General features: G+C 49.6%; 1 protein-coding gene across 2 annotated transcripts in view; it reads right to left on the bottom strand.

Annotated features, from left to right (window-relative positions):
- Window positions 1-20,453, bottom strand: part of bbox1 (butyrobetaine (gamma), 2-oxoglutarate dioxygenase (gamma-butyrobetaine hydroxylase) 1) — a 302,194-nt gene that overhangs the window by 235,823 nt on the left and 45,918 nt on the right. For both annotated transcript variants that reach the window (XM_072466641.1, XM_072466642.1), the window contains one exon: window positions 12,831-13,317. In XM_072466641.1, coding sequence (XP_072322742.1) covers window positions 12,831-13,208 — 378 coding nt within the window. In that variant the 5' untranslated portion in view covers window positions 13,209-13,317. The remainder of the gene's footprint in view (window positions 1-12,830; window positions 13,318-20,453) is intronic.

Genomic DNA, 20,453 nt, shown 5'->3' with positions numbered 1-20,453 from the left:
TGAACGTAAATAAATACAGTAAATAGTTGCGACATGTAACGAGGCAAAACACTGTACTAATGTATACCGGGTACCACCATAACCTCAACCTCTACCACTATATAACACGAGACCACCACCCCCGCCGGACTCTTTTTTAACAGGGGGTGAATGTGGTAGTCGGTATTAGGGGTATTACGGTACCTAGGTTGATGCTGTAAGACCATTGGTGTGGGAAGTACCTGAGACAGCAATATCATTGGTGAAGCCTGCCTGCAGGTTCCGCCCAGTAAGACGGAGTATAAGAGCCTGTGTCTCCCTAGCAGCTGCATTCTGTACCTGCCCTGCTGGGGGAAACATCTAGTCCAATAAAGCCTTCAATTGTCATCCAATCTCGCTTCTGGAGTTATTGATCGAGCATCACTATGTTCACTAATCCCTAGTGAATCCATAACTGTGAGGTCATTAATTAATCCCTCTTCATTACTCAATACCAAATCCAGATCAGCCTGCTCTCTGGTTAGTTGCCCAAAATACTTTTCCAGGAAACAATCTCTAATGCATTCAATGAATTCTGCCTCCAGGCTACCCTTGCCAATTTGATTCCTCCAGTCTATGTGCATATTTAAAATTGCCCATTATTATTGCCGTACCTTTCTTGCAAGCCCCCAGTATTTCCTGGTTTATACTGTGCCCCACTGTGGAACTACTAATTGGGGACCGATAGATTACTCTTACCAAGGAGTTCTTCCCTTTGTTATTTCTTATTTCTACCCAGACTGATTCCACATCTTGATCTCCAGTGTTTATGTTATTTCTCAGTACAGCACTGATTTCTTTCCTCATCAGCAGGGCTATTAAACCTCCTTTTCCTTTTAGCCTATCTTTCTGAAATACTGCGTATACTTGGATATTCAATACCCAGACCTGGGGCGGGATTCTACGGGAATCGGCGGGGCGGGCAACTCCGGCGCGAAGGAGTGATGTGAACCACACCGGTGTCGGGCCGCCCCAAAGGTGTGGAATGCTCTGCACCTTCAGGGGCTTGGCCGGCGCTGGAGTGGTTTGCCCCGCGCCAGCCGGCGCGGAATGGGCTTGGCGCCACGCCAACCAGCGCCGAAGGGCGTCCGCGAGTTGGCGCATGCACGGGAGCGCCAGCGTGTGCGGGCGTCATCCCAGCGCACGCGCAGGGGGGGCTCATCTCTGCGTCGGCCATCGCGGAGGCCCACAGCAGCCGACACGGAAGAACAGAGTGCCCCCACGGCACAGACTCGCCCACGGATCAGTTTGCGCCCCGCCGGCCGGTGGGAAAGGGGCTTGGCGCCACGTCAAATGGCGCCAAAGGGCCTCTGCCGGCCGGTGCTAGTTGGCGCATGCACGGGAGCGCCAGCGTGTGCTGGTGTCATCCCCGCACATGCGCAGGTGGCTTCGTTTCCGCACCGGCAATGGCGGCCGCTACAGCCGCCGGTGCGGATGAATAGAGTGCCCCCATGGCACAGGCCTGCCCGCAGATTGGTGGGCCCCGATCACGGGCCAGGCTACCTTGGGGGCACCTCCTGGGGCCAGATACCCCCGCGCCCCCCCGAGGACCCCGGAGGCCGCCCGCGCCGCCAGGTCCCGCCGGTAAGTACCTGTTGTAATTTATGCCGACGGGACCGGCCTAAAACAGGCAGCCACTTGGCCCATCGCGGGTCGGAGAATTGCCAGGGGGCCCCTGCCAATGACCCCTGGCCGGCTCGGAGTGAATCACGCCCCCGCCAAATCCCCGGCGCCGGAGAATTCGGCAGCCGGTGGGGCGTGATTCATGCCACCTCCCGGCGATTCTCCGACCCGGCGGGGGGTCGGAGAATCCCGCCCCTAGTCTCCCTGTAACCACGTTTCAGTCATTCCCCACCAAATCGTCACCTTTTGTTTCTATTTGCGCCATTAACTCATTATGGTTGTTACAAATGCTTCTTGCATTTAGATATAAAGTTTTAAAATTTGTTTTAATGCTAAATTTCCGTACTCTTCCATAATTCCTTGGTGCATATGTTGGGGAAAAATATGGTGGGGAACTAACCAGGGAGGAGGCTAATCTGGATTTGGCACTGAGACTGGCTCTGTGGCTAGAAGGAAAGGGGGGAGAATAGAAAAGCGATAGTGATAGAACACTCAATGGTTAGGGGAACAGATAGGAGATTCTGTGGTCGCAAAGGTATGTTGCCTCCCGGGTGCCAGGGTCAGAGATGTCATGGATCGAGTCTACAAGATTCTTAATGGGGAGGGGGAACTACTAGATGTCGTGGTGCACCAACGATATAGCTCAGAAAAGGGACGAGGATCTAATAAGTGATTTTAGGGAGTTAGGTTGGAAGCTAAAGAACAGGACAAGCAGAGTAGTAATCTCAGGATTGCTACCGGAGCAATGTGCTAGTGAGGCAAGAAACAGAGAGCGAGTGCAGCTGAACACGTGGCTGTAGGGCTGGTGCAGGAGGGAAGGCTTCAGATATGTAGATTATTGGGATACCTTCTGGGGAAGGTGGGACCTGTACATGAAGGATGGGTTGCACCTAAACAGGAAGGGCATCAATATCCTGGGTGGGAGGTTTTCTGGAGCTCTTCGGGAGGGTTTAAACTAGTTTGGTAAGGGGATGAGAACCAGAGCTACGGATCAGAGGATAGGGTAGCCGTTGAACAGGCAAAAATATTATGCAGCGAGTCTGTAAGGAAGCATAGACAGTTGATAGGGCAAAGTTGCACTCAGTGGGATGGGTTAAAGTGTGTCTGTTTCAATGCAAGGAGTATCAGGAATAAGGGAGATGAACTTAGAGCATTAATCAGTTCTTGGAACTATGATGTTATGGCCAATACAGCTACATCCTGGGGCACTCGGAGATCCCTGGTGTCTTCAAGGACCACTCCAAGATGGCGAGTTGACTCGTGTGGACAAGGGATACCCACTGAGGTCAGTGGCGGACCTACACTTTTGGGGCCCTGAAGCTTGAACTGTTATGGGGGCCCCTTCGCAACCAGCAACGAGGTCTGGGTAACCACTGTTATCTTCTTCTCTGGGGTCGTTCCACGACAGATCACCACAAATTTTTTTTAAATTTAACCACTACATCTCAGATTTTGATTAAAATTGCTGTACTGGATTATCTCACATGTCACTAGTGTGAATAAGAATCTTCGTGGAGATCCAGAAAAGAAAATATACAGCTCCTGCAAAATGCCAAAATAGTCAACAACTTCAGGTACAGTAGACACTGCCTTTTCTCCAACAAGGTTAAGTGAATAGGCTGCACATGGTACATAGTCTGCGTACCTGTTAATGTTTTTAATAAACATTTCAGCCCTATCTCCGAGCCCTTCTGTTAGATGCATTATCTAGGTATACTTTCTGAGAAAGTGTTTTTTTAAAAACCCCTTCTCAGAAAGTAAAGCGCCATTCTTTAAGATTTATAATAAATAAGCTAAATAGGCTAAACTAGGCTATGTTCAAGCTAGCCGACGCTAGGCTAGACTAAGTTAGGCAAGACTAGGCTAAGGTAATGTAACATAATTTTACCATTATTTGAACATTTTTCATAATAAACACCTGCAATTTAACACAAATTCACCCTTTTATTACTTTTTCATAAATACTTGTAATAAGTATTAGCCTAGGCTATGCGGTCGTAGCCTACCTTCAATTCACCTCTTCATAAAAACAATAGGCTTAGGCTAATCTAACACTATTTCACCTTTATTACTTACCTTACTTTTCTAAATATAACATTTATTTTTGAGTAGGGGTAATTAAAATATTGTATCCTTATGAGCACTTTATTGAAAAAAATTCTTGTCTAGATCGCTATCGCGAGTGCTATCACGTTGAAAATTCACGTTCGCATTGTGATTGCCTTTTCAACGGCTCCCCTTTTTTGTTACAACACGTCAGCTACTGTTTGTATTTCTGTCATAAATGTTAATAGTGTTTGAAATTATTTATAATTATTTTATATTAAATATATTTAGAATGAAACATCCTTAATTTGAACGTTTTTTTGTTTACGGCTAGCCTACATGACACTTTAATAACCATTTAGTTTTTATTTTAACTATTATTTTGTATTGAATTACACTATATTATTAATATATATATTTTTTTAAACCCCTTCTCATACTGTAGACCCCAAATTTTTAAGCAATGTGGATTAAAGTCGCTTCTGGGGCCCTCCGGGATTAGGGGTCCTGAAGCTTAAGCTTCATTAGTTTCATAGAAGATCTGCCTCTGACTGAGGTCATGGCTGATGATGCCGGTGCAGATGTCTGAGACGGAGGTAACGACTCATTATAATGAGGCCAACATTGCTGTGCCCTCCACAATCTGGCACAGCAGCGGTGCAACATGCTGGAGGAGGATGAGGAGCAGGAGGAGGAGGCAGCCTCACCTGAGGAGGAAGATGAGGCTGTCCAGGAGGGGCTGGATGACGAGCTCATGGAGGAGCCAGACGATGGAGGACAGGCGACATGCCAGAAAGATCAGGAATTCTCATAAATCATGATCTCCAGATTCTCCTAGGACAAGGCTGTGTCCATTAGTTCAAGCCTTCCACCATTTTCCTCCTTCCCCCCCCCCATTTTCTGCCCTCCCCCAAATCACCCCCTTTCCCCCCATTTTGCTCCCTCTCCCCATTCCCCTCCCCCCTATTTCTTTGCCCTCCATTCCGACCACCCTGTTTTCCCATCCAAGGGCCTGTGTAACATCAATCCAACGTGAAGGGCCTGTGTCGGCTCTGTCAGTGGGTCATCAGACTGGGCAGGAGAGTGATGACAAGTCATTGTGAGGAAAGCTCTGGTGCACCTCAGTTTCTGCTAAGTCTGACTCCTGTCTTTCTGCTAACAGCGTACTCAAAGCCATCTTCTGAACAAGGTCTGCATCGGGAGCTTTGGATTTTGGACCACTGTGCCTGTGGAGCTGGGCTGGAGGGAGCGGAGGGCAACAGGAGGCAGGGGTGCGGGCAGGCTCATTGTGAAAATTGATATGTCAGAGGCTTCACATGTATGAGGTGTGACATGTTTTAATAGTGAACATTTCATTGTGACAGATTTCAATTTCCTCCAGTTACAGATAGCGACTCCACCCTCCCACTCCCACCCCCACCCCAATCCGGTACCTACTCAGTGCTCCTCACTCTACTGATCTTCCGTGGTCTAGTGCTACGTCTAGATGTATCCCCAGGATGTACATTAGAGGTGGAGGCAATCTGCTGCTCTTCGTACCCTGCGGTATTGAATTTCCTTGGCGGACGTCCTCTGGAGGGCATGGAGCCGGTCGCCAACTTACCAGTGCCATTGGCGTCGTCGTGCCACCCTTTTCTGCCCACTTACTTGGGGTGCACTGGTGTCAGGAGGGGGAGGGGGATTCGGAAGAAATGGACACCGCCGTAGTCTCCTTGGTGGCAAGTCCCGTGTTGGCCTCCAGTACTTCCTCCTGCCTGGCAGTGCCTGTTGGGCCCTGGGGATTCCATGGGATGGAGAGGCAGCTGGAGTGAGCTCCGGAGGCCTCTGAGTCATCCGGCATCTGGAGGCTCCCCATTGTCTGCACCATGGCGCCGACGCCCTCAGCAATGCTCCTCAGTGACTGGGCCACGCTCTGCAGTGTCCACCTGTGTCTGGGACACATCCCACAGCGAATGAGGAATGATGTCGTGGCCCTCAACTATGGTCATCACAGATTTAGCGATGCCTTGGACACCGCCACTCCATACGCGGACATCGTGCTCCCGTTTTTCCACCGCAGTTATCATGCTCCAGATTTTCCACTGCGGTCGCCAGCTTTGCAGTTTTGGCCTCGGTGCCATGCATTATCAGCACCATTAATCCAGGATAAAAGTATTAATCAGCATATTAATTCAGGATAAAAGTATTGAAATTTTGTAAAATAATCTCCCTTCCCCTTGGGAAAATTCTAAGCATACCCACTGTTTGGCATCCAAGGGCAGGAGAGATTTTCCACAGGTAGAGCTACCATCAGTCCTGTTAGAGGAACTGTTTCAGCTTACCGGTTAAGAAAATTGACAGGCAGATCAGTGGGAAACGTAGACTGCAATTTGTAAATAAGCCTAAGTATAATTGCACCTTTTTTTTCTTTTATATCCAATTTAGCAGTCAATGATTTGCAGCAAAACAACTTCAAGGGACACCTATATTAACACATTTCCTGGAGTCAATCACTATTTTAAAGAAGTTCAAACATCAAAACAACTTTGTTTCTCACTGCCTTCAAATTTTAGCTTGTAGCAGGGCTTAGAAATCATTCCTGCTGTAAAATTGTGAAAAATATAGTGCAAAAAAGATTATATGGACTACCTAAAATTATAGTTTACTCTATTCTACTTTATGGGGAAGAATGTGAATGAACCAGAGTTTGATGATAAGGCAGAACAAAAACAAGTGCTAATGGCATTGTGAGCTAACAGACAAATAATGGGGAAAATAAATAGCTGTAATTTGCTACTCAATAGTTTGGCTTCAAGAATTATCATCTTAAATGCTTGAACCATATACTTAAGCGAACCAGTTTCTACAAAAATAAATAGCGAGCCGCTTGTTTCTCAGACCATTAAACACTTAAGTGTAATGTACACATGAGGTGCCTTGTAGCTACCACATTATAATTTTCGAAAATCAGTAAATGAGACCAAAGTTTAAATCTTAGTCACAAATTCCATCAATGTAAATGGCCCTGATGTCCCTGCAATTAGGGCTGGTTTTATATCCTTGCTCAGTTCTTGCCAATTATTATGGTCTGAGAAAGATTTATGATTTTCTGCCTTTATTTTTGAAAACTTCAAAATATGCACACAATGCTCCTTTTTAAAAGGTATGGGTGGGATTCTCCATTGCCCAACGCCAATATCGTAATTGGCGATCGGGCGGAGAATCCCTTTTGATGCCGAAATCGGGGGCAGTGCCTGTTTTCGGACGCTCCGCCCCCTCCAAAATGGCACCATCGGGGACTACTCCGCACGCCGTTGGGACAGCCTCAGGACGTCACCTGAAGGCCCTCCCTTGATGCTCCACCCCTGATGGGCCGACTTCCCAACGGCGCGGGGCACGTGCGCTCTGAGTATTTGTCAACCTCGCATTACGGCTGCGGACTGTGTCCAGCGCCGCCACAGTTGGGGGAGAGCCGTTCCGCTGGCCGGGGGGGCTTGGGCGAGGGCTGGGGGTCTGGTGGTGGGGTGGTCCGAGGGTGGCGAGGGGGGGTACAAGTGGGCACTATCTGGCAGGTCGTCGCCGTGCACATGCGTGGCCACAGACCCGGCCATTCTCCGGCTGTTGTTTTACCTGGGAGTTTTACCTGGTGCCGCTGCTAGTCCCTCACTGGTACTGGAATCAGTGAGGGTTCAGCGTCGATTTTGGCGCAGAAAAACGGCAGTTTCCACGCTGGCGTCGGCACTTAGCCGCAAATCGAAGAATCCAGCCCTAAGTGTTGATGCCAGCACAGAATTCGTTGAGTTCCACAATAGCAAAACCGGTGCCGCACCTGGACCGATTCTGTTACTGGCATCACATGGAACTCAATTGATTTTAATGAGAAATGGTGCTGGATTCGCCGGTCGCGGTTGACATTCAGGAGGCTGACAAGCTGCAGCCGCATATACACACTGCACTCCCCACACCATCCCAGTCAACAAGATGGCATCAAGATGCGCAGCGCCACACTTCACAGATGCCAAGCTGGTGACCCTCCTGGACATGGTGGAGGAGAGGTGGATGAGCCTGTACCCTGGCCCGGGAAGGAGGCTGCCAGCTGCCGCCATTCACCACGCCTGGGCGAAGGTGGCAGAGGCAGTCAGCGCCGTGGGTAACACCATCCGGACCGGACATCTGTGCTGTGAAAAACTGCCCGATTTCCTCAGGGCGGCCAGGGTGAGTCCCCACACCGGTAACCCTACCCCCCAACCCGGAGTGCAGCAGAGCCCCCACCCTGCACCACATGCAGCCACCCATACCGGCCACCATGGCCGGGTGCCCTGGCCACTGAGGCCACCAGCTACCCACCCCCTGGTCTGCACACGTCTGACTATCTAACACTGTCCTTTTCTGTTTGCGTCGCCCCAGGAGAAGGCCGCCCACAACTGCCAGGTGCGGGTGAAGACTGGACGGGCATCGCATGACTTGCAGCCCCTCACCATGGAAGAACAGAGGGCCTGGATATGGTCGGTGAAACAGAGGAAAGGGAGGTTGCCAGGGTGGAGCACGACCGCTGGCGAGAAAGTGAGACCCTGCTGAGCTGTGGTTCCCTGTGACACGTGTGTCAACATCACCCTCCCCCCAACACCATCCCCACATCACCCTCACCATCATTCCCACCCTCATCCCCACACCACCCTCACCCCCACCAACCGCACTTCCCCCCCCACCAGCACGCAGTCTAATCATGCGTCTTCTCGTGTGTCTTACAGGACTTGCTGGAGATGGGGCAGGTCCATCTGGTGTCCCCCGCCCCGGCCAGGGTCACAGCCGGCGCCCCACCATGAGCTGAGCACTGATGCTGAGAGCAGCTCGGACGCCAGCCCTCCACCCGGGATGCAGGACACCTCAGAGCTCGAGTCTGAGGATGACACTGACTTCCCATCACAGCTGTCTCCAACACCCTCCACCATCCCAGGCGCTGACCGATGTGGCACAGAGTCACAGGGAGATGGCCCAATCCCAGAGGGAGATGGCACAGTCACTGGCTGAGGTAACACAAACCCAGAAGGCGGTGCCACAATCAATGGGTGATGTGGCGCAATCCCAGAAGGAGATGGTCCACTCCCTGTGCTCCATGGCCGCGAGTGTGCAGACCCTGGTCGAGACCAGAGCAGGTCTCCAGGATTGGCAGCGCCAGATGGTGAAGGAGTCTCAGTGGATGGCTCCACTCGCACTCCCGTCCCATGGTTTAGGCTGGAGGCCATTGGGCACCCCGAGGGAGGGGGAGGTGATGGGGCCCGTGCCAGTGATTCCCGCAGGGGAGGTGCCCGAACACTGCAGCACATCAGACTCCCCCCCTCTTGCCCTGTTGCATCTGGTGGGCAGCTGGCAGAACAGGCCGGCAACACGCCACCTGGGACACTCGCGCAGCAGCTGGGCCTATCCAGGCCCGGGCGCCCCAGAAGACGGGTACCAGCGGGGACGCAGGTCGCAGGGCGGGAACCAGAGCAGGCCCGCTTCCACTCCTGACTTACCATCTGGGGAACCACCAAGACGTATCGTTAGGGCCCATAAGGCCAGAAAGTTAGACACCAGTTAAGTTGGCATGAGTACAGGGCACAATTTGTTATAGGGGGCACAAATCTGTATGTATTTTGCCACATTAAACACCAGTTAACATTGTTACAACCTGCCTCGGTGCTCTGTCAGATGTGTGTGAGGGGTGGGCTGGTCAGGGGTGGCCAGGGAGCACCCCTGGTGCGTCCCCACCACAGTCACCCCAGGAATTTGATGGGACTGTGTGATGGAATGACCAGTTCGCATGCAGGGATCACCCGAGGATTCAGACGTTTCCAAACAATGTGGAACACTAAAGGTCATCGCAGAGCTGGTTGTCATCATCCTTCATCCCATTGACCAGACCCGGTGTTACTGCCACACTCAGTAGTGCGGCAGGTATGTATCACAGAGGGGGTTGCAGAGAAGGATGTGGTCGGGGGGCCGGCGGGTGGGTGGGGGGGGTGCGTCCCGAACATGTCAGGAACCGTCGAGTGTGCCAGGATGAAGGCATCATGCCCACTGCCCGGGTATCGGGCACAGACATGCATGATGCACATCTGATGGTCACTTATCAGCTGCACGCTGAGTGGAACACCTTTGGGTTGGCGTAGAGCGGCCTGTCACCTGCAGGTGCTCATAAGGAGACGTACATCCCGCCAATCACCCCCTGGGCCCGGGACATCCTGTCGATGGCGGCGAACCCCGCTGCTCAGGCATCCTGGTGGGCTCGGTCCACATTGAAGTCGATGTGTTGTGTCACCTAGGCATACAGGGCATCCGTGGATGCATCAGACAGGTCCCCACGTAGCGTCTGAAAGGACCCCGTGGCGTAAAGATTCAGGGAGACCGTCACCTTGACAGCCACTGGAGGTGGGTGTCCTCCCCCATACCCCCACGGTGCCATGTGTGCCATGATCTGGCAGGTCGCACTGTCTCCCTGCTCAGCCGGAGTCTTCATTGGCATGTCTGGTCCGGCAGGTCCCTGAATGACAGGCGCTGCCGGTACACAAGAGGCTCATGCGGTGCCTCCTTGGCACCTCCTCCTCCTCAGCCTGTTGGGCAGCTGCCTTTCCATCCTGGGCGGCTGCCTCCTGTCCCTCTGCTCCCTGCTGCGCTGCTGTAGCTTCCTCTTTCTCCTCAAGCAGCTCCAGCTCGTACCGCCGCAGGGCATCCCCGAGGGCTGCGGCGACTAGCAGGAAGGCCACCATTGCTGTTGAATCGCAATATCCATTGCCTGCAGGGGTGAAAGGCCGAATTTTTTTTTTTTAATTCTCACCTCGGGATACTTTCCAATCCCACGTGCCATAAAGCCCGCTGCTTTATTATTTAATATTGTCACGTGAGAGTACCTTTAAGAAATGGGTGTTTAAGAAATGTACCTTTAAGAAATAGATCATAGAATTTACAATGCAGGAGGCCATTCGGCCCGTCGAGTCTGCACCGGCTCTTGGGGAGCGCACCCTACCCAAGGTCAACACCCCCACCCTATCCCCATAACCCAGTAACCCCACCCAACACTAAGGGCAATTTTGGACACTAAGAGCAATTTATCATAGCCAATCCACCTAACCTGCACATCTTTGGACTGTGGGAGGAAACCGGAGCACCCGGAGGAAACCTACGCACACACGGGGAGGATGTGCAGACTCCACACAGACAGTGACCCAAGCCGGAATTGAACCTGGGACCCTGGAGCTGTGAAGCAATTGTGCTATCCACAATGCTACCGTGCTGCCTGTAAAATGGAGCTGCTCATGTTACTGGAGTGATGTCAGTGTGTGTGTGGAGCTGAACTCTCCTTCTGCTTGTTAGTTCCAGTTTGTGAAAAAGCTTGGGTGTGTCTGTGTTTTTCAGTGAGCTGTACTGTTGATCTCTGCCACCCAAAGACTATCTATGGATCATTTGGTGAACCCAGAATTGTAAAAGGTCTCAATATTGAATGTAAACCTAATGTGCTCCTGTTTGAAGGTTTGTTAAGTCTTTTGGATGTTAAAAGGACAGCTTAGGGTTGTAGTCTTTGGGGTTGTATTTGAATTAATGGTTGCTTAGACGTTCACTGTTTGTTTTAAAAAAGGTTAACTTGCGTGCATAGAATAAACATTGTTTTGTTTTTAAAAATACTTGTCCTTTTCTGCTGTACCACACCTGTAGAGTGAGCCGTGTGCTCCCCATACCATAATCTCTTAAAAGTTGTGGGTCAGGTGAACTCCAAGATACACTTTGAGGTTCTCTAAACCCTGACCCATAACAATATGGTTACAAAGTACTTCACAGTAAGAAAAAATAAAAATAGAGAACGGCAGAAAAAGTCAGCTGGCCTGGCAGGATATGGAGGGAGAAATAACTGAGCCAATATTTCAAGTCCAAATGGTTCTTCTTCAGAGCTTAAATGGGGGAGAAATGTGTTGGATTATTTACTGTGTAAGAGAGGGTGGAAAAGGTGGAATCGAGTAGAAGGTCAGTGATTCGTGAGAGCCAGGAGAGATTGCAATAAAGATGTGGCGAAACGTAAGAACACGTGACCAATGGCCCACTGGAGGAGGAGGGAGGATTTTTGTATGGGGACAAAAAATATTTGGGTATTAAAAAAAAGGTGAGGATGGAGGAGAACATTCACAGTTTAAATCTGTTGAACTCAATGTTGAATCCTGAGGGCTGTAATGTGCCTAATTGGAAGATTAGCACCTCCAGTTTGGGTTGGACTTCACTGAAGCATTGCAGCAGACCAAGGACAGGGACGTGGGTATGAAGAGCAAGATGTTGATTTGAAATAGCAGAAGGTTTCAGACTGCGCAAAGGTGTTCCAAAAAGAGGTCACCTATTCTGCATTTAGTTTCCCCAACATAGAGGAGAGTGCATTGGGTGCAACAAATATAGTAAACCAAATTGGAGGAGGTACAAGTGAAATGTTGCTTAACCTGAAAGGAGTGGTTGAGGGCTTGGACAGTGAGGAGGAAGGAGGTAAAGGGGCAGATGTTGCACCTTCTGCGATTGCAAGGGATGGTGCCATGGGAAGGGATGAGGGGTTACGGGTGATGGATGAGTGGACCAGGGTGTTACGGAGTGGGCAGTCCCTGAGGAATGCTGACAAGCGGGGTGAAGGGAAGATGTGTTTTGTGGCTGCATCGTGCTGGAGTTGGTGCAAATGGCGGAGGATGATCCTATGAATGCAGAGGCTGGTAGGGTGGAAAGTGAAGACAAGAGGGACCTTATCAGTTTTCTGGGAGGGAGGGGAAGGGGTGTGGACAGAGGTGCAGGAAATAGGTCAAACCCAGTTGAGTGCCCTGTCGACCACAGGGTTGGGGAAACTTCAGTTCAGGAAAAAGGCAGGCATGTCAGAAGTGCTATTTTCGAAGGTGGCATCATCAGAACAAATGCAACGCAGGGGGAGAAACTGGGAGAATGGGATTAGAGTCCTCACAGGGAGCAGGGTGTGAGGAGCTGTAGTCAAGGTACCTTACAGGGGGCAGGGTGTGAGTCAAGGTAAAGCGTGACAGTAAAAAGGGATGGGTACAGCTCAGTAGTCTTTTGCAGCACACTAAATGGTTTCAAATGAATATATAGACACAATTTAATATATGGTTGTATACACTCACTGTATTGATATTTTTTAGAATTAATACCTTTGAATCAGTCAAAGTGACTTTCTCTGCATAAATGTTGACATCCAAATCTTCTATGGATAACTTTCTTGCTTTAGCTGAAGACAAGAAGCACTGGGGGCATTGGCAGTTATCCCGTAACCAGACGTAAGGATATTGGCTGTGGCTTCCATCCTCCCAGTGTACAGTGATGCATCGCTGTTTATCAAAGGCCTCTACTTTTTGGATAGCTCGAATTGGCACACTTATATTAAAAGCTGCAGGTGTGTGTTGTCTATAATCTTGAAAAGGAACAACTTGTTTGGGATGGCACAGAGTGTTCCGTCCAGCCAGTAGTATTTTTATTCCATTTCGATTCATTCTGTTATTGAGCAAATATTTTTTAATTGAATGCCACATTTTCGTTTTCAAAGTGTTTCAGAAGATGACAGCTGCCTCTCACCCTGAATCTTCACTCCAAATGCTTAAAGCAGGATTCTCGCCGTCCACTCAAAATTCAGTGATGCTTCTATAAATCCAAACACAATCAAGAGAAGTAAATTGACATTGTTGTTAATGCTAAAGTAGTTCAGACACATTCATAAACTACAGAATTACTATGTGGTCAGAAAAGACATTTTAATTCTGGGGAATTATTCCGAATGAATACAAAGATCCCTGTAGAGAGAGAGACTTTGAAGAATAATATAATTATAGAAAACATCATTACTGACTATCATTACGCTGCGTTAAATATTCTTGTTAAAAATACAACTTTTCTATGAGTTACCAAGAATGAGAAATTAAAATCCACGTTTCTTTTCAAATTCAGAATTAATCACAGCAACCAACTGTAATGACTTATATTTTAAGAATCTATTTGAAATCATGACAAATTGCGCAGATATAACCAGGATTCAAAAATACCCAAATAATGTTCGCACCATATAGGGATTGGATGTTTTACAGGGGTCCAAAACATCCCCCACCTACTATTGGGCCAATAGCTGTCCTTCCACCATCCTCCTGGGATTTAGCAGAAGTTGCTTGTTTGTATTTCAGATTTCCAGTAGTTACAATATTTTTCTTTTAAGTTCTTAGACTAGATTGTTATGGAATATTCAAATCGGAAAGCGACAAAGTCTTGTGCATGTTATTAAAGATTTATCTTTTATATGATGAAAAGTCTTTGGACCTTTGTGATGGAGCGTGTACATTATTTTTTATTTGGTTGCTTGGCCACTTATCTGCACAGTGGGACTGCTGCCCTCTCTTCAGCAAGACAGCGGCAGGCTCCGTTATGGCTGCCATCTGCCTTTGCCGGTTGTGGTCTGCAGGCAGCTACTGTTTCCTGGAAACGCTCAATGTGAGTAATTGGGCACTGAGCTCACCACTGCACCAATTATGGAATTTGAAATGTGAATATTGTGTCGCAAAAGCAGCGTAGTTGCGATGCAGATTCAGGACATGGAAACTATCCAGGTGTTGGTCTACATGTACATAAGTCAATGAAGGTGACAAGGCATGTTGAGAAAGCAGTTAATAAAGCATAGTGTCTTAGGCTTCATTAATTCAAGAATAAGGAGGTCCTGTTGAACTTTATAAGACACTAGTTAGGCCTCATCTGGAGTGCTACATTCAGATCTAGATGCCATGCTTGAGGAAGGATGTGAAACTGTAGCTCTGAGGATAAATTGGAGAGGTTGAATTAGTTTTCCTTGAAGAAAAGAGGCTGATGGGAGACTAGTAGAGATATTCAAGATCCTGAGGGATCTGGACAGAGTATGAACGGTTTTGTTCCCAACATCAAGAATTAGAGGGCAAAGCTTCAAAATAAATGGCAAAATGAGTAAAACATGATGTGAGGAAAACTCTCACTGAGGGCCACCCTTGCCCTTCATGCCAACAAACCCTCCCCCTCCCCATGACTCCCACTCTGCAGACCCCTTCCTGTCATTATTATCCTCCTGTGTCTAGGTCCCTCAGCAACCTGGGGCCTCAGGTGGATGTCATACCTCTACCTCTCCAGTTGTGCTGCTAACTACATGATTGGCTAGCAGCTCAAAGTAGGCACAACTCCGTCACCCTTCCCCACCTCTCCCCAACCCAGGGCCTTGATCCCGCAAGTGCCTGAGTGGCACAAAATGCGGTGGGCCTTCCCGAAAAATGGTGACACAAGACTCTGACAAGCTCTCCACCCAGCAGCCAAAACTCCCATCTCCTCAAAAAGATTTCATCTGCAATCCCGAGCCAAGAACAAATGAGTGCATTGTAGTCTGTTTAAGCCCCTGATCAAACAATAATTAAGGACCAACAACCTGATCATCTATTTACTTAAAAACATTTACAGCAAAACGTTTGGATCAATCACACAATGGTTCGGACACTCCCGGTGCCGTTTGGTGTTCAGAATGGTGACAAAATTATGCACAAGCAGACTTTTGGACAGGCTCCGCAGGATGTCATGCTGGTGATGACTTAGTGAGCAGCGCAGATCATGATATCAATCAGTGTGCACAGCTGATTTGATGCCTGCAATTACATTTTGGAGCGCCATACTCCAAGTGACACCCTCTCTTAATCTTGTACTGTTGAACACATGTTCACGAGCAGGAAAGACCCCACCCTAACCCCCACCAATACTATTTTAAGGGGCCATCAACTGCTGACAGGTTAGTTTTTGATTGATTTCTTCTGGCTGTTGCTTCAAATCTACAAGTGTTTGGTCTTTAAAGTTACCGGCATCCACAGGAAATGGTGCTGAAGGGTTTTTTGCTGACTTCGGGGTTTCTGCACAAAGCAGTTACTCCCAGACAAGGGTACACTATTAGGCACCCTCTTGGAGTACAGTATGGTTTGGAGAATGAACAGAGGCCATGCAGAGTAGGACAAGCTGTAGGAAGAGATAGAAGAAGAAGGGGGAAGAAGAGAAAAGGTAAAGGAACCTTAGCAGGAAGTGATACCAATCCAAGATGTTCAGGGAACAGTTTCCCTCCTGAATCTCAGCGAGGACCAAATGTGTGATACATCTATGCACCGATATGGTGACTGAAATCAGCCACTTACGACAGTCACAGCTACAACTTCAGCGCAGAGCAAGACCAAATTGCCAGTGGATGTTAAGGCGTTTGCAGTGATAAACTTCTGTGCGTTCCTGGCTGGACCTGAAGATAGTTGGAACATCAGCAAGTTTGCCACACACTGTTGCTTGATTGAGATCACCGATGTTCTCTATTCATTGACAGCCACCAGTATTTCATTCCTTCTTGTCAGATATATGCAGATGGGTGAAGACATAGCTTTGCTAGGTTTGCAGGCTTACCCTATGTGCAGGGTGCTGTTGACTTCTATACCATGACCACCTGGGATTTCACTCCCTCTATTTCCAGCTGGCCTGTATTATACGCAGAAATACATGCATGAGGTCAATGATAAGTATCCAGATGACAGTCATTCTGTAGCAGTCTGTTATATTAGCTGTATTTCAACACCACAGTAAACCAAACTGGTAAGGGCAGTAAGGGCTATCCACTGACAACATGGCATTGCCTTATGTGCTCAACTAATGTACATGTGAGAGTGAAGCAACCCTTCCAGTACCTGGAATGCTTCAAAGGAGCCTTGCAATACTCTGCAGAGAGGGTATCAGATTTGTAATGGGCTGCTGCATACTGCACAACCATGTCATCATGATAGGACAGCTCATAGCACCAGCTACCATGATGAGTAGTTCAGGAGCAGGAGGGGAAAGAGAGCAAGGAGACAACCTAAACCCTGTTCCAGTTGAGTTGTCCATGATGAGCTCTTCCAAGTGCGATATAAGTAACTGCAACCCCAATTCCCCTTTCACCATCAGTCCCGCCTCTTTGCTAGTCACAGATCACATTCACTTGCCCACCACAATATAAACATTCCAAACTAAATTTAGAAATCAAACCAATCCATGCTGCATATGAAAATCAACTGAGCCCCTGTAAGCATTCCCTTAATGCTTAATCCCTTAAAAGGGGCTGGTTTAGCACAGGGCTAAATAGCTGGCTTTTAAAGCAGACCAAGGCAGGCCAGCAGCACCGTTCAATTCCCGTACCAGCCTCCCCGAACAGGCGCCAGAATGTGGCGACTAGGGGCTTTTCACAGTAACTTCATTTGAAGCCTACTTGTGACAATAAGCAATTTTCATTTCATTTCATTTCATGCTTGACTTCCATTTCTCTTTATCGCTCCAGTGGCTTGTGGAGGGCTGCTGACTTTCAGTGAAGGGAACTGTAGGAGGATAACATTGAACAGATTTGGGTCTAGAAGGCCCAGCTGAGGACAGCATCATTTTAATCTGCGCAGCAATCTGGGCTGGGTGACGGATAGTGGGAAAGGCACTAGCAGAGTGCCACAGATGCTAGGGGGAAAACTTTCTTCCTATGTGAGGGAAGCAAGGCTGTGTTCCATGGAGTCAATGCCAATTCCCAATTTGCAGGGCCTCAGCAATCTTAGTTACCTGTTGGAGGTCAGATTGCTGGACTGCTGTGACATCCTGAAAGCTCCTTTGCACTGTAATCCAGTCATGATGGTAGCAGTTCAAGCTTGCATGGTAGAAAGCTGACTTTGCATGACTTCAGTCTGAGCTTGCACTGCAGAGTTCTGGTGGAAGCTGCTTATGGTGCAATAGAGGCTGAGCCATCGGCTATCAGACAGTATTATAGTTGGATATAAATTGTTTTGGTCGAATTGGCCATAATTCCATGTTTGGAAGGATGGGCTCCAAGCTCTGTGAAAAGCCATGTGCCAAGTTGGTACTTGACAATAACCACATATTTTCTGGCATGCTTCCAAATATGCCAAGAATTCTTCTGTGCATTTCCATCTATCTTCTTTCGAATGCAGTAAGAAGTCTTACATCACCAGGTTAAAGTCCAACAAGTTTGTTTCGAATCACTAGCTTTTGGAGTGCAGCTCCTTACTCAGGTGAATGAAGAGGCCGGTTCCATAACCACATATATAGACAAATTCAATGATGCAAGATGATACTTTGAATGTGAGTCTTTGCAGGTAATTAAGTCTTTACAGGTCCAGACGGAACGACTGGAGAGAGGAATAATCACAGGTTAAAAAGGTAACTTTAACCTGGTGTTGTAAGACATCTTACTGTGCTCATCCCAGTCCAACGCCGGCATCCCTACAACATTCTTTTGAACGGTACTTCATACCATCTGAATGCAAAATCTGGGGCAAAATTCTCCCCCAACGGCACGATGTCCGCCGACTGGCGCCCAAAACAGCGCCAATCAGATGGGCATCGCGCCGCCCCAAAGGTGCGGAATGCCCCAACATTGAGGGGCTAGGCCGGCGCCGGAGGGATTTCCGCCCCGCCAGCTGGCGTGGAAATGACATCCCCGGGCGGCGCATGCGCGGGAGTGTCAGCGGCCGCTGACAGTTTCCCGCGCATGCGCAGTGGGGAGAGTCTCTTCTGCCTCTGCCAAGGTGGAGGCCGTTGCGGAGGCGGAAGGGAAAGAGTGCCCCCACGGCACAGGCCCGCCCGCGGATCGGTGGGCCCCGATCGCGGGCCAGGCCACCGTGGGGGCACCCCCGCGGGGTCAGATCGCCCCGCGCCCCCCCCCAGGACCCCGGAGCCCACCCACGCCGCCTTGTCCCGCCGGTAAATACCTATTTTAATTTACGCCGGCGCGACAGGCAATTTCTCGGCGGGACTGCCGGATAATTGAGCGGGGGGTCCCGCCAACCGGCGCGGCCCGATTCCCGCCCCCGCCCAATCTCCGGTACCGGAGACTTCGGCAACCGGCGGGGGCGGGATTCACGGCGGCCAACGGCCATTCTCCGACCTGGCGGGGGGGTCGGAGAATGACGCCCCTGGTGTGTCGTTCCAGTTTTGAGCAATGATAATGGATATTCACTCGTATTAACAAAACTCAATGGCCTGTCACAAATTTTAAAGTTATTCAACTCAGTGTTGTTCATTACAAATTCACCACTCTGGACTTCCGGTGGCGGCTATGAGGGAGTAAGTCGCATATTTGGTGGCTCTCGCTCCGGTCGGACGTTTGGACCTTTTCCCCGACTTTTTTGTACTTTTGAGCCATGGATCTGAAGGCATAGGCACTCAGGCACTGACTCCCGATTTAGGTGTGTGGAATTAAGAAGTAGAAAGAATCGTAAACAGTTGAAGAAGTGGACAAACAAGGGCGGTGTAGAAACTGAGGACAATATGGCTGATGTCCGGACCCCAGTGCAGACAGCACAGCCAACAACGGAGCATCTGCTGAAGGTCATCCAAGAGAGCCAGTTTAGACTCATTTCAGAAATCATTCGAACACCTGGAGTTTAGGCTGGATGCCCAGGATCGGTCGATCCAGAAGCTGGAGAAGGCGCTGGAGGAGCAGGTGGATCACCAAACGATGATGGAGGTGGAGATGGGGAGGTTGAAAGACCAACAAAAAAGGCTTCTGGAAAAGGTGGAGGACCTGGAAAATAGGTCCCGTCGGCAGAATTTAAGAATCGTTGGTCTCCCGGAGGGGACTGAGGGAGTGGTTGCCGCCACATATGTGGCAGACATGTTCCAGAAGCTGTTGGGGAATGATGCCTTCCCTCGCCCGTTGGAGGTGGACAGGGCGCACAGAGCGCTGGCGAGGCAGCCGCGAGCGCCCCCCCCTCCCCCGAGCGATGGTGGTCCGGTTCCACAGGTTCCTGGACAAGGAGCGGGTGCTACAGTGAGCCAAGCGCATGCGGAGCTGCAATTGGAACAACAGTGTCTTGCGCATCTACCAGGACCTGAGTATGGAGGTAGCCAGAAGGAGGGCAGGCTTCAGACATGTCAAAGAGATTTTGTGAAAGAAGCAGGTGAATTTTGGGCTGCTATACCCGGCGCACCTTTGGGTCACGCATGAGGGACAGCACCATTACTTTGAGGAGCCCGAGGACACGATGGACTTCGCCAAGAGAGAAGGGCTGGTGCCGAACTGAGGACTTTTGGACTTAAGTTAAAAAGTTACTAAACGGAGACGTCCAGTTGCGGCTATGCGGAGCTAAGTCGCACATTCGGCGGCTCCCGCAAAAACTGACTTTTGGGCTCTTTTCAGGGCCCCCAACGGCACTTTTTCAACCTACTCAACCTCGCCCCTGTCATATGCGCTCTGTGAACAACTTTGAACTGTATTAGGCTGAGCCTGGCGCAAGAGGAGGAAGAATTAACCCTACTCAGGGCATCAGCCCCCAGACCCTCATCTATCTCCTCCTCAAGCTTCTCCTCCCACTTGCCCTTTAACTCCACCACCGAGGCCTCCTCCTCTTCCTGCAGCTCCTGGTAAATCGCCGAAACCTTGCCTTCTCCAACCCATACACCCAAAATCACTCTGTCCTGAATACTACGTGCTGGAAGCAGCGGTAATTCCCTCACCTGTCGCCTCACGAACGCCCTCACTTGCATGTACCTGAAAGCGTTTCCCGGGGGTAGCCCAAATTTCTCCTCCAGCCCCCCTAGGCTCGCAAACGTCCCATCGATGAACAGGTCCCCCATTCTTTTAATCCCTGCCCGATGCCAGCTCCGAAACCCCCCATCCATCCTTCCCGGGATGAACCGATGATTCTCCCGAATCGGGGACCAAACCGAGGCTCCCACCTCGCCCCTGTGTTGCCTCCACTACCCCCAGATCTTCA

The sequence above is a fragment of the Scyliorhinus torazame genome, chromosome 10 (assembly GCF_047496885.1).
Source record: "Scyliorhinus torazame isolate Kashiwa2021f chromosome 10, sScyTor2.1, whole genome shotgun sequence".
Taxonomy (NCBI): domain Eukaryota; kingdom Metazoa; phylum Chordata; class Chondrichthyes; order Carcharhiniformes; family Scyliorhinidae; genus Scyliorhinus; species Scyliorhinus torazame.
The sequence above is the reverse complement of the archived record's forward strand: the minus strand, read 5'-3'. Positions and strand labels throughout refer to the sequence as shown.